The sequence below is a fragment of the Mustela nivalis genome (genome assembly GCF_964662115.1).
Source record: "Mustela nivalis genome assembly, chromosome: X".
NCBI classification, from domain to species: domain Eukaryota; kingdom Metazoa; phylum Chordata; class Mammalia; order Carnivora; family Mustelidae; genus Mustela; species Mustela nivalis.
Genome location: NC_139040.1, coordinates 1,479,288 through 1,493,366, shown reverse-complemented (window position 1 = coordinate 1,493,366; position 14,079 = coordinate 1,479,288). Strand labels below are relative to the sequence as shown.

Below are 14,079 nucleotides of genomic sequence, written 5' to 3'. Positions count from 1 at the left end.
TTATTTTGCAACCCCAGATGCAGCTTCTAAGCAGGCGGTGTGGGACCACCCCACGCTACTGCCTGCCCGGCCGCCTGCTCGCCAGCCAGCTATGTGGAAAGAACCATTCGTTGGCTTTGCTGGTTTCATGATGTTCTTGTCACTGAGAACTCTGCCTGTTTTTCCATAAAACACGTGAAAGCTCTATTCAGGCAAGCTCCAGTTGTGGCAAAGCCAAGGCCACAGGTCTGTTTGGACCTCCGATACTGGGCCCAGAGGGGAGGGGACAGCTGAGGGCTTCTCTCTAGGGGACCTGTGCGCTTCTAGTAGGGGTTTGAAACTGTTCCTTTCTGCCCCTCTCTTAGCGCCCCCCCCCCTTTCTGGAGTCCTGTTGCTTTTCCCCCGCCACCCTCCTCTGAGCGCCCCCAAGAAGTCTTTTGTGTACCCGGGAGTTGACAGTCTCCAGACCCCCACCTCCCGGGCCAGCATCTGGACCTCCCTCATTGCCCTAGCTCAGGCTCCCGCCCACTTCTCTCCAGCTCGTGTCCCACCTAGGTGGGGGGTGGCCACTGACATTGTCCTAATCTGTTCAGGCTGCTGTGACAACAGACAATACCTCACAGTTACAGAGGCTAGGAAGTCCAAGACCAGATGCTGGCCAAGCCAGCGTCCAGCAAGGACCGGCCTCTTGGTTCAGATGACAGCCAGGTTGCTGTGTCCTCACAGGACAGAAAGCTGAGAGATGCCTGGGTGCTAATCCCACCCCCTGGGCTCTGCCCTCCCGACCTAATACCTCCTAAAGGCCCCACATCTTGATGCCCTCATATCAGGGGTTAGGATTTTAATATATGAATTTGGGGAGACACAGAGGTGAGGGTACCTGGACCTCTCGTGGATTTGTGTACTTATTAGTGGGATTGATACACCAGTTAGCCCTTCGAATTTCTTTCCATAGAGCACTATCATTGCTTTGATTAAAAGATTAAAAGATCTGTAAAACAGATAATAAAAAACACGGTCCCCAGTTTTTCTTTTCAGGAAAGACAGAACAGAAAATCCTTGCACTGCCTCACCCCTTTTCTTACCTTCATTCAATAAGCGTTTATTGACCACCTGCTGTGTACCAAGCTCCAAAGGCAACTGAAATGCCCCTCACCCTTAGGAACAGACACATAGTCAGAATGTTACAAGTGGGACCTACACTCACCAAGCCAGGCTCCTAGGATCTGCATATTTTCGGGACACAGGTTACACTTCAGTTAGAAAAATGACAAAACTAAACACACAAGCTCAATATTAGCAAATTAACCCCCTCCCCTGTCTGCAGGTCCTGTTGATTTCACACCTCAACCTCCACACCTGCCCCTGCAGAAAGGGAGTTCTCACTCCTCCCTGGAGCCCCTTGGGCTCTCAGACCCAACCCACAAACTGGGAGACACACACACACCCCGCCCCGAGGCAGGGTGGGACAGATCTACACCGGCCCCCAGCCCCCAACCCCCAGCCCAGGCCTGGGGCCCAGAGTCGGCCCTTGGTGAAGTGGTCCTAGGAGCCGGCGGGAGGACGAAGCTCTCCCCGCCCAGGTCAGACCGCACGGGATGCCGCCTCGGCCCTGGCCTCCCCTCGCCTCCCTTCTCTCCACCCAGAAGGAAGCGGTGGAGATGATGGAGCAGATCGCGTGCTGGGTGCGGGAGGACCCGTCGGGGCTGGGCCGTCCGCACCTCCCCGGGGCCCCGGCCTCCGAGTCCATGGCGGTGCCCATGATGCTGCTCAACCTCGTGGACCAGCTCGGGGAGGCGGACGAGGAGCTGGCGGGCAACTACGCGGAGCTGGGGGACTGGTGTGTCCAGAGGATTCTGCGGCACGTCCAGGTGGGGGGCTGGGGGGGACGCCCAGGGGACAGGAGGCTGACCCTCACCTGCCAGATGGGCCCTGGGAGCCGGGGATCAGGGTGACCCCCACTCCCCAGGCCCTGAGGCACCTCCATAGCCTACACATGCACACCCCCAGCTGGGCCTTGGTGTCCCCCTTTACAGGCGGGGAGACCCGGTGGGGGTGGGGGTGGGGAGCTCGGCTTGGGGCCAGAAGCCCACACCCCTGGGAAAGGTGCAGGGCCAGGGGAGCCCAGGGGGGCCAAGAGCAGGAGGGAAGGGGCCGGCGGCTCTGGCGTGTTCAAGAGCAGGAGACCCAGCCAGACCCACGTTCTTCCGGGCCTCTGTGTGCTCCAGTCACTTGGGTGGTGGTGGCGGGACTCCTGGTTGGAGAAGGCAGGAGAGGGCAGGTGCCTAGAGGATGAACTTCAAGAAGTTCCACAGCACCAATCTGGCTACGGAAAAATGTGGAAGATGTATTTGCCCAATTCTCACTATCAGGGAATGAGCTTCTGAAGTGCAGTAAGAATTCTGAAGTCTCTCTCCCGATGCACTTGTTACTATAATTTCCTTATCCACTCTCACCCCGCAGTTTCCAGGGCGCACCCGCTGCTGCAGGAGCCATGGTCTCCGTTGCCGGCAGCTGGCTACTTGGGTTCCCACACTGTACCTAGGATTAACAGTTTGGTCAAATCTAAACAATATATATATTGCTATAGCCATCCTTGTGACAAAGATTTCTTTTAAAATTTTCAGCAGTTCTTTCCCTAAAGCATTTTATAAAGTCGTGTTTGAAGTTTGTTTGGTTGAAATCGAATGTTTTAAGAACCTTGCTTTTCTCTAAAACTTGGTTCTTTTCTTCATGTGCTCACATTTATTATTTCAAGATCAGAGATGACTGACCAAAGAAATGGTTGTAAACAGCTTGGGAGGTTATCCCTCATGGAGGTTCTGCTTTGTTTCATCCTGGCAAAATGAGAAGCTCGCAGGCACTTCCTGCACGTTTGGATTCACACACACTGGAGAGTGTCTCCTACTCCATGTTTATTCTTCGCTTCACGCATCAGTCAGTGCGCCTGGGGGAGAGGCTTTAATTACAGCTACATTTGCTCCCTGCTTCCCCTCCTTGGTGCGCATCTAGGCATCCGGCAGGTTTCACTCGAGGAAACAGTGCTGCGTGGACACTCTTGCCCCATCACAGAGCCAGAGCCCTGCTGTGGAACGATGCTGAGTCACGGAGGGCTAGTTGGCTTCGATCAAGAGACCAGCAATAATGCAGCCGGTGGCTTAGAGAAGACTGAAGGTCGCTCATGGGAGTCTGAGCCGAGCGTCCAAGTGGAAGGGGCAGCTCCATTGCACACTCACTCCGACACCCCAGCTCCTCACATCTTGGCTCTCCTCTCTCCCCTAGTGCGGTGCCTCGCACACTGTTTGTGGTGAAAGACCAGTTTATATCCACGGCCCCAATCCATCTCGGACAAAGGCTTTTGTGAAATGCAATAAAGAGATGAGTGGTGCCTGGGTGGCTGGGTCAGTTGAGCAACTGACTCTTGATTTCAGCTCAGGTCATGATCTCAGGGTCTTGAGATCAAGACCCCTGACAGGCTGTGTGCTCGGTGTGGAGTCTGCTTCTCTCCCTCGCCCTCTGCCCCTCTCCCCGCTCACACATGGCTCCCCATGCGTGCCCTCTCTATATATAAAGTGAAGAAATAAATCATTTCTTTAAAGGTATCGTGGTGATGTTGAATTACTATACAAGCTTCACAGCTCTTCCTCTTGCTCTCTGCGTTAGCCTCATGGTGACCACTCAGGGCGGCATGCGGCTGAGCGGTGGTCCAGGAACCCTGCCCAGGAGCTCAGCTCGAGGGTGTTGCCTTGACTTCAGGGTAAGCTCCCACACAGGCATGTCTGTGCTTGGGTCCTGTGGAGTGCAAGCAGGAGAATGGTGCACACCCGAGGTGAGCACTTGCGTTTTGAGCAGGTGAGGCAGAAGTTGAACCCATCACCACTCTTGCATCCCATTGGTGAACTCCTACTCACATGACCGCCACACCTACCTCCCAGGGTAGGCTCCTAAATGGTCTAGCTGAGCCCCTCAGCACCCAAAAATAACAGCCCTGGGCCGAGACAAAGAACAGTCTCCCTGACAGATACCCAGAAGTGGTTTTGAAGAGTATGAGCATTTAAAAAAATACTGCCAAATTCACTCCAAGAGAGTCTGTACCAAGTAGGTACAAGAGTTCCCGTTGACCCCCACCCTAGGCAAAACTGATGGGCAAAAATGGTATCTCCTTGTTATCACTAGTATTTTTCATGATTACTGGTGTAGTCAGGTTGAGTACCTTTTCATCGACACTTCCGCAAACTACTTGTTCTTATTCTTTGCCATTTTTCCTGTTGACTTGTAGGGTGTTTTATATGCTTGAAATTAATCCTTCAGCTTAATACATGTTGTATATGCTTTCTTCCACTTATTTTTAACTTAATTATGGTGATGCAAAAGTTGCATCTTTCCTCTTTATGCTGTAAAATGTATTGTGTTTTTCTTCTATGGTGTCTGCATTTTGTGCCTTACTTAATGGCATCTTCTTTATCTAAACAGTAGAAAGATACACTGCTCTAGTTTCCTTTCCATAAACTAGTTTTTATAGTTTATTTTTCATAGCTTTTTTCATGTTTAGATTTTTCTAGTCAGTTAAGACTCTCTTTTCATCTATGATATCTATTTAAAGTCTATCGCTCTGTTTTCCTTCTGTGGATTGCCAGTTGTCCCAACACTATCCTTTCCCCTATTAACTGAAATGCTAAATTCATTATGTAGAATGTAAACTCCACATTTCCATGAGAACAGAGGCTTTTTTTTTAACTCACCCCTGAAACAGTATCTGATGCATTGTAGACAATCACTGTTTGTCAAATGAATGAATGGGTGGATGGGTGGATGGATGGATGGTTACTAAATTGCCAAATTTTCTTCAGTGTGTTTCTAGAATTTCTGTTATTCCACCAATTGGTATGCTGATTCTGGCATCAGTACTGTTTCAATTACTATAACATTATAATATATTCTGATATCTAGTGGGCTCTGTCTTTTAATTTGTTTGGCCTATCTTGTGCATTTCTCTTCAGAATGGATTTATAAACTCACTTGTCAGTCTCCTTTGAAATCTCCTTGGTATTTTTATTGGGATTGTATAAAAGGCATATATTAATTTCAGGGGAACTGACATCTCTCAAAGTTGAGTCTTTCTCTCCAAGAAGATGATATATGTCATCTTTTATTCAGGCCTGCTTTTATGTCCTAAAGTGAGTTTTTACATTGTTCTTCACATTAGTCTTACACATTTTAATAATTTTCTGTCCAAAGCATTCAATAGTGTTGCTCATCAGATCAGGAATATTTTATATAGCATGTTAGTTAATTGTTAATTGCTGGGAAAGTGGAGATTGTGAAAAGCTCCCATATGAGCTCTAATGATTTGTCAGGTCCTTCTTTTAGATTCTCTGGACAAATGAGCATAATGTCTCTAAATAATTAGGGCTTTTTCCTCTTCCAATATATTTATCTTATATTTCTCTCTTGTTTCATGTTGATCAGGATGAGTCCTTTACAAAAGAATGGGAAGGATAGCATTAATTGGTGTTGGATTTCATCAAGTGCTGTTCCTACCTCAATTGAGACAATACATTCATGTTTCCTCTTTAACCAGTAATAAGGTGAATTACATTAATAACTGTCAACATTGAGGCCTCTGGGTGGCTCAGTCATTAAGCATCTGCCTTCAGCTCAGGTCATGATCCCAGGGTCCTGGGATCGAGCCCCACATCGGGCTCCCTGCTCAGCAGGGTGCCTGCTTCTCCCTCTTCCACTCTCCGTACTTGTGTTCCCTCTCTCACTGTGTCTTCTATCAAATAAATTTTAAAAATAGCTATCAAAAAAATAACTATCAATATTAATTTATCATTGCATTCTGGGGAAAACCCTATTTTGACATGATAATATGATTTAGTATCTTTCTATAAGAAAGATTGGTCTACACAGGGCTTTTACTATGCTATCTTAGTCCAATTTGGTAATCAGGATTATAATAGCCTCAAAAATTTATTTGGATGCTTTCCATATTTTCCAATGCAGAGAAGGGTTTGGACAGTATGATTAACTATTTCTTTTTAGGTTTATAGAATTTATCCATAAGACCATGTGGGCCTGATGCAGTTTTGAAGGATAGATCTTCGACTATCTTTACATTTCTTCTATGGATATTGGTTTTTATTGATCTTACACCTCTTGGCCAATTATTATGATTTATATTTTCCTAGGAAGTTACCCATTTTATCTACATTTTCCAATGAATTCATACAAAGCTGTATGTATATTGTGTTCTCTTACAATTTTTAGAAAAACTGTATCTGCATCTGAAATTACAACCCACCTTGTTTCTTATATTTTTTCATTTCTTCACATTCTTTTCTCTTAACCAAAATTACTATGAGTTCTTACAACTTTTTCATCCTGGTTATTCAACTATTCTGGGCTTTTTGCTCTTTATTCATTTCATTAGTCATGATTTTCAGTGTCAGGGGCTTTCCTTTGGGTGAACAAATACATAATCACTTCTGGATAATGTTTCACACACATCTGAGAAGAAGCTGTATTTTCTGATCGTAAGACGCAGTTACTTGGAGCTCATGACTTGTGTTACTCAAATCCTCCATATTTTTACTTCTCTCTTTGGAAGCTTTTTGCTTTGGGTACTATTTTACATGAGAGTAGTATTGCTCTACCTGCTTTTTTCTGTTAGTATTTTTCTAGCATTTTTCTTATCCATTCATTTTGACCTGTCTCACGATTTCTCTTATACCAAGGCTCTGAGTTTTTGGGGGGTAGCAATGTGCCAGTTTCAAAACTACATTTCCCAGCCTCCCTTGCACATAGGAGTGGCCAATGAAATGAGAGTGGATGTCACTGGGTGAGGCTTCTGGAAAGTTCTTTACAGAGAGCTCAGTTAGTGGGGGCCTCCCCCTTTTGGTCCTCTTCTGCCCCTTTTTCTTTCTCCCAGCCTGTAACACATATTTGATGGCTGGAGCTTCAGCAATTATCTTGGTATAGTAAGGAAAATACCAAGAAAATCATAAAGACCTTTCTTTTGACACTTTTTAGCAACTAACCAAAACCAGTCTACTTTCAAACATCTTTGTGCTTAAACAACCATCGTTGCATCTCTGTTACTCCTTCAAACACTCTTCGTATGTTTTAATGCCTTCAGAGGTAACCAGTTTATCAGTTTCTCGTGTAGCCCCTCCAGAGATATTCTTTTTATTTTTGTTATTCTTACTATATTTTTTACTTTCTATTATGGAAATTTTCAGACATACACAAGAACACAAAATAGTATAATTAACTTCTGTGTACCCATCACCCAACTTCAACAACTATCCATCAATATTCTATGCATATACACATATACACAAGTGTGTTGCACACATTCTCTCTCTTTCTTTCTCTCTTGTTTGACACAAATGCCAGCATACCATTCATTTTCTCCACTGCCTGCCTTTGGAAAATTACCAATGTATAGTGGAGATGGTTCCATATCAGCAGTTTCTTTGACATCTATCAGTATTCCTTTATCATTTCACATGTGTACAACTGTATCTGTAGAATAAACCCCTAGATGTGGAGGAGCTGGGGCAAAAGGTGTATGGATTTGTAATTTTGATAGATGTCACCAAAGTAGCTGTGTGCAAGCTCCGACTCCAATCAGCAATGCAAATGAGTGCATGTTTGCCCAACCTATGCCAATAATGTGTGCTGGCAAACTGTTCCACTTTTGCCAAACTGATCAATGAAAAAATTTAAAAAGGTAACTCATTATGTTTTAATTTTGATTTCTCTTATTTAGAAATCATTTGTATTTCTTTCCGTGAACTGTATTCATAGCTTTTGCGCATTTTCCTATTGAGTTGTTGGCATTTTCTTACTATTTTGTAGGAACTATTTACATAATAGACAAATTAGCACTCCTTATCTCTGATATGAGTTGCAAATAATTCTCCTGATTAATCATTTTCCTTGGACTTTGTAACAGTAATTTCTATATCAAAGAAACTTTTTGTTTTTAGGTATTGAATAAACTGAGCTTTGCTTTTTTGTCTTCTGAGGTCTAAATCACACTTTAAAAAGTCTTTCCTCCTCCAACATATTTTAAGTTTAACATGGTTTTTTCTAGTATTTTTATAGTTTCATTTTTTTTAATCTTTAATTCTGGTCCATCTGAAATCTCATGTGCTGTATACTGTGAATAGGGATTCAGCTTTATACTTTTCCCAAGTGGCCACCTATGTGTCCCAACACCATTTATTGAGAATCCATTTTTCCCCAGTGAACTTAAGTAACATTTTTATCATATGCTAATTTCCTGTTTGGATTTAGCTGTATTTTAGAGTGTTCCATCATTCTCTTCATATACCAGTACCACAGTGCTTTTTTTTTTAAAGATTTTATTTATTATTTATTTGGCAGACAGAGACCACAAGTAGAGAGAGGCGGGCAGAGAGAGAGGAGGAAGCAGGCTCCCTGCTGAGCAGAGATCCCGATGTGGGGCTCGATCCCAGAACCTTGGGATCATGACCCGAGCTGAAGGCAGCGGCTTAACCCACTGAGCCACCCAGGGGGCCCCTACAGTGCTTTTTAATTACTGTCATTTTATTATGTTTTAATATCTGATAGGACTAGTGCTTGTCTCATAGTCTTCCTTTAAGAATATCTCTGGCCATTTTCACTTTTAGTTTTCTATATTAATGTTACAATAATCTTGAAAAGTTCCAAAAAATTCTATTGTCATAAAGCGTTTGATACCATATACCATACCATATATCAATTTATAGATTGATGTAGAGAGATTTTGCTCCTTTATGAAGTCGCATTTTCCTGAGAACACAGTAGACCTTTGCATTCATTCAAGTTTTTTTAATATCCCTGAGAAATGTTTTTAAAATTCTTTACATACATCTTCCATAGTTCTTAAAATTTATTTCTACATATTTTATTTCTTTTTTTGTTAAATAGATGCTCTTCTTTCATTGTGACTTCTAATTTGTTATTCGTATAAATGATTTTGTACCAGCCCAATTACTGTGTTCCTTTACTCCTTGTAACATTTTTTAAGAGTAGATTTCTCTTAAATTTTCCAGATATAAGAGGCATATCATCGAAATAGCCCTCATTTTCATTCTGTTTTTTAGCGTTTTAACTTTTCAAATTGTGAAGTACAGCACAGATGCAGAGAAAGGTGTAAATCATGTGTTTCACACGCATTTCCTGCACTTTCTATAAAAGAACATACTCTTGTAACCATCCCGAGCTCAAGAGCCAGAGCCCCGCTCTCTAGGCCCAGCATGTCTGCCCACCATCAACTCCCTAACTTCTATGGTAATCATCAGAGTTTTGCCACCTAAACATCCATCCATTCATAAATAATACGGTTTGATTTTTCTTGTTTTTAAATTTTATATACATGCAATTCTAATATATATATTCTGTATCTTGCTTCTTTCACCCAACGCTGTGTCTTTAAAATTTATCCATGGTGTAGTATATAGAGAATTTTTTCCACTTTATTCTGGTAAAGTATTCCATGGTATAACTTTATCATAGTGTATTTACCCATTCTATCGCAGCTAGATATTTGGATTGTTCTCAGCTGTGGCAAACCATTGTTTTCTGTGGCTGCCATAACAAAGCACCACAAATTTGGTGGCTTACAACAACAAAAATTCACTGTCTCAGTTCTGGAGGCCAGAAGTCCAAGATCAAAGTATCAGTGGGGCTCTACTTCCTCTGAAAGATTGAGGAGAAAACTCTGTCATTGCCTCTCCCAGTTTCTGGTGACTGCAGGGCGTCAGTCCTGGGCTTGTGGCCACATTACTCCAATCTCTGCTTCTCTGATCACATGGCCTTCTCCTCTTCTGTCTATCTCAAATATCCCTCTGCCTTTCTGTTATGAAGACATTTGCCACTGGTTTTAGGCCTCACCCAGATGTCCCTGGATAATCTCATCTCAAGAGCCTTAACTTAATCACGACTGCAGAAACCCTTTTTTTCAAGTAAGGTCACATTAACAAAGGTGTGGGAGTTAAGATGTGCACATATCTTTTGGGGGACCACTGTTGAACCCATCACAACCATCTACACTGTTTCCTGGTGCCAATGTACCCAAGTTTCTGCAGAATTTGTATACTTGGCAGGAAATTTTAGCTTACAGAGGAAGCATGCTTTTAATTTTTCTACAAAGTGCCCACCAGTTTTCCAACACACACTCCCATCAGCAGTATGTGAAACTTTCCATTGCTCCGCAGCCTTGCCCACTCTTAGAATCATCAGACTTTTTGGTTTCCACAAATCTAATGGGTGCGTACTATCCCTTGGTAATATCAAGTTCTGTAATGACAATTGAGGTTGAGCACTGTTCATATATTTATAGGCCATTTGGGTATCTTCTATTGTTAAAAAAAAAAAAAAAGTCTGTCCAAGCCTGTGATCCATTTGCTCTATTGCATTATCTGTATTTTTTTGTTATTTTATTCCTTCTGTCTTCTATTTATGAGAACGTTCTCAGTTACATGTGTTTCCCTTCTGTTCTCTAAATCTTCCAGCAGAATCTCTCAAATGGCCCACCTGAACTGAAACCGAAAAGAAGGGGAGTTCTGGGAAATGTAGCTCAGGCTAGCCAACTTGACACATTACAGAGCAACCTCAACCCCTTTATGTAACTCTCCTCAAATTACTTAGCTTGCATATGCCATCTACTTCCTGTCAGACCACTCACTGATTCAGATGTGTAGTATTTTTTTGATCATTCAATAAAATACTTCCTAATTTCCATCATGTTATTGTCTTTGACCAGAAGTTATTTAAAAGCGTATTCCTTTTTTGTTTTAAAGATTTATTTATTTATTTCAAAGAGACTGCCTGCATGCGTGCGAGTAGGGATAGGGGCAGAGGGAGAGGGAAGGAGAGACAGAGGCAGACTCCTCACGGAGCATAGAACCCAACACAGGGCTCAACCTCAGGACCCTGAGATCATGACCTGAGCTGAAATCAACAGTTGGGCGCTTAACCCAATGAGTAACCCAGGTGCCCCTAAATGTGTATTTCTTCATTTCTAAACATGTGGGAATTTTTCTAGTTAACTTTTTGTTATAAGTCTCAATTCCCTGCTGCCAAAGACACCCAGAAACCCATCAGGAGGTGAACAAGTTAGGCCTATTACTCTTTGCACTGAGGGAGGTCACACCATGAGGAGCCATGAGGTGTCTCAAAAAGAACTTACTGTAATACCTAGACTTTTTCTGGTCTTGGGGAGAGTCCAAGGAGGTACGTGGTTGCTCTAAATGCTGTCAGAAATCAAGGGAAATCCTGTAATTGAAGGTATCAGTAAATCTCTTCTATAGGGAGAGCAGACTGCAGCAAGGCTAAAGCTGGGATCGAGAGAACAGAACACCCATACTAGCCAAGCAAGAGGGAGATGTTTGGTGTTTGTGCATTGCACATTGACCTTGGCTTTATCTGTGCTTACAAAAATTCATTTAGCAGCCTTGCTTTATCTCTTCTTATCATGGTCTCCGAGTAACCTTGTTTGAGGCTCGGTATTCTGCAAGACTGTTTGTGTCCATTAAGAGAACATGGCCCAGCTGTGAGTGCCAGGCCGGCATGCAAATGTTAGAAGCTGCTGTTTTGTTCTTTTTTCCCCCCTTTCTCACAGGTTTCTAGCTTAATTACACTGTGGTCAGAGATCATGTTCTGAATAATTTTGATCCTTTGAAACATGTTAAGACTTGCTTTAGGTTCCAGTATATGGTCAGTGTTTTGTATGGCTTCCATGTGTGCACAAAAGAATGTGCTGTCTTGCAACTGGGTGCAATGCTCTGTGCTTGTTCATTAGATTAAGCTGCCAATGGTTCAAATTCATATCCTTATTGATATTTTGTGTGCTTGATCTGCCAAATACTGAGAGAGGTGTGTTAAAATCTCCCAACTCCATACATGAATTAGTCTTCCAAAAAAAAAAAAAAAAGAACTGAACCCAAATCTGATCAGCCTTCTGATTCCTGCTGCTAATTTATAGGAAATATCAAGTTCAAAGGAACTTGTTGAACTGTCACACACAGAAGCAGTCATCAACATCCAGGCCATGGGAGCTTTACAGTAGAAACAACACAGTTTTCTCAACAAATAAACTGCAAGAAAAAAAAAATAGAGCTAGAGGAAGAACCTTCATATTAAAAAAACACCTAAAAATATATCATTCCACATATGGACACCAATTGGTTCCTGATTCAGACAAACAAGGTAGAAAGAAAGAAAACATGACAGTACACAGGACACAAAATCAGTATACATAAATCTGTTGCGTTTCTATACACTAATAAAGAAGCAGCAAAAAAATAAATATAAACATATATTTTTATCCCCAGGGGTACAGGTCTGTGAATCACCAGGTTTACACACTTCACAGCACTCACCAAAGCACATACCCTCCCCAATGTCCATAACCCCACCCCCCTTTGCCCAAAACCCTCCCCCCAGCAACCCTCAGTTTGTTTTGTGAGATTAAGAGTCACTTATGGTTTGTCTCCCTCCCAATCCCATCTTGTTTCATTGATTCTTCTCCTACCCACTTAAGCCCCCATGTTGCATCACCACTTCCTCATATCAGGGAGATCATATGATAGTTGTCTTTCTCTGATTGACTTATTTCGCTAAGCATGATACGCTCTAGTTCCATCCATGTTGTCGCAAATGGCAAGATTTCATTTCTTTTGATGGCTGCATAGTATTCCATTGTGTATATATACCACATCTTCTTGATCCATTCATCTGTTGATGGACATCTAGGTTCTTTCCATAGTTTGGCTATTGTGGACATTGCTGCTATAAACATTCGGGTGCACGTGCCCCTTTGGATCACTACGTTTGTATCTTTAGGGTAAATACCCAGTAGTGCAATTGCTGGGTCACAGGATAGTTCTATTTTCAACATTTGGAGGAACCTCCATGCTGTTTTGAAGAGTGGTTGCACCAGCTTGCATTCCCACCAGCAGTGTAAGAGGGTTCCCCTTTCTCCGCATCCTCACCAGCATCTGTCATTTCCTGACTTGTTGATTTTAGCCATTCTGACTGGTGTGAGGTGATATCTCATTGTGGTTTTGATTTGTATTTCCCTGATACCGAGTGATATGGAGCACTTTTTCATGTGTCTGTTGGCCATCTGGATGTCTTCTTTGTAGAAATGTCTGTTCATATCCTGTGCCCATTTCTTGATTAGATTATTTGTTCTTTGGGTGTTGAGTTTGCTAAGTTCTTTATAGATTCTGGACACTAGTCCTTTATCTGATATGTCCTTTGCAAATATCTTCTCCCATTCTGTCAATTGTCTTTTGATTTTGTTAACTGTTTCCTTTGCTGTGCAAAAGCTTTTGATCTTGATGAAATCCCAATAGTTCATTTTTGCCCTTGCTTCCCTTGCCTTTGGAGATGTTCCTAGGAAGATGTTGCTGCGGGGGAAGTCGAAGAGGTTGCTGCCTGTGTTCTCCTCAAGGATTTTGATGGATTCCTTTCGCACATTGAGGTCCTTCATCCATTTTGAGTCTATTTTCGTGTGTGGTGTAAGGAAATGGTCCAATTTCATTTTTCTGCATGTGGCTGTCCAATTTTCCCAACACCATTTATTGAAGAGGCTGTCTTTTTTTCCATTGGACATTCTTTCCTGCTTTGTCGAAAATTAGTTGACCATAGAGTTGAGAGTCTATTTCTGGGATCTCTACTCTGTTCCATTGATCTATGTGTCTGTTTTTGTTCCAGTACCATGCTGTCTTGATGATGACAGCTTTGTAATAGAGCTTGAAGTCCGGAATTGTGATGCCACCAACTTTGGCTTTCTTTTTCAATATCCCTTTGGCTATTCGAGGTCTTTTCTGGTTCCATATACATTTTAGCATTATTTGTTCCGTTTCTTTGAAAAAGATGGATGGTACTTTGATAGGAATTGCATTAAATGTGTAGATTGCTTTAGGTAGCATAGACATTTTCACAATATTTATTCTTCCAATCCAGGAGCATGGAACATTTTTCCATTTCTTTGTGTCTTCCTCAATTTCTTTCATGAGTACTTTATGGTTTTCTGAGGATAGATTCTGTGCCTCTTTGGTTAGGTTTATTCCTAGGTAT

The 14,079-nt window shown here is 42.5% G+C and overlaps 1 protein-coding gene and 1 long non-coding RNA gene across 2 annotated transcripts in view; both read left to right on the top strand.

Moving 5' to 3' along the window:
- Window positions 1–14,079, top strand: part of LOC309856038 — a 1,055,650-nt gene that overhangs the window by 919,816 nt on the left and 121,755 nt on the right. The gene's annotated exons all lie outside the window — the stretch shown is intronic.
- Window positions 1,337–1,949, top strand: RENBP (renin binding protein). Its single transcript, XM_082716502.1, has one exon. It carries the CDS (start codon window positions 1,578–1,580, stop codon window positions 1,932–1,934), a length of 357 nt encoding a protein of 118 aa, XP_082572628.1. The 5' UTR covers window positions 1,337–1,577; the 3' UTR covers window positions 1,935–1,949.

Coding starts and splice junctions, on each gene's coding strand:
- RENBP (XM_082716502.1), top strand. CDS start 1,578: ATGCCGCCTCGGCCCTGGCCTCCCCTCGCCTCCCTTCTCTCCACCCAG.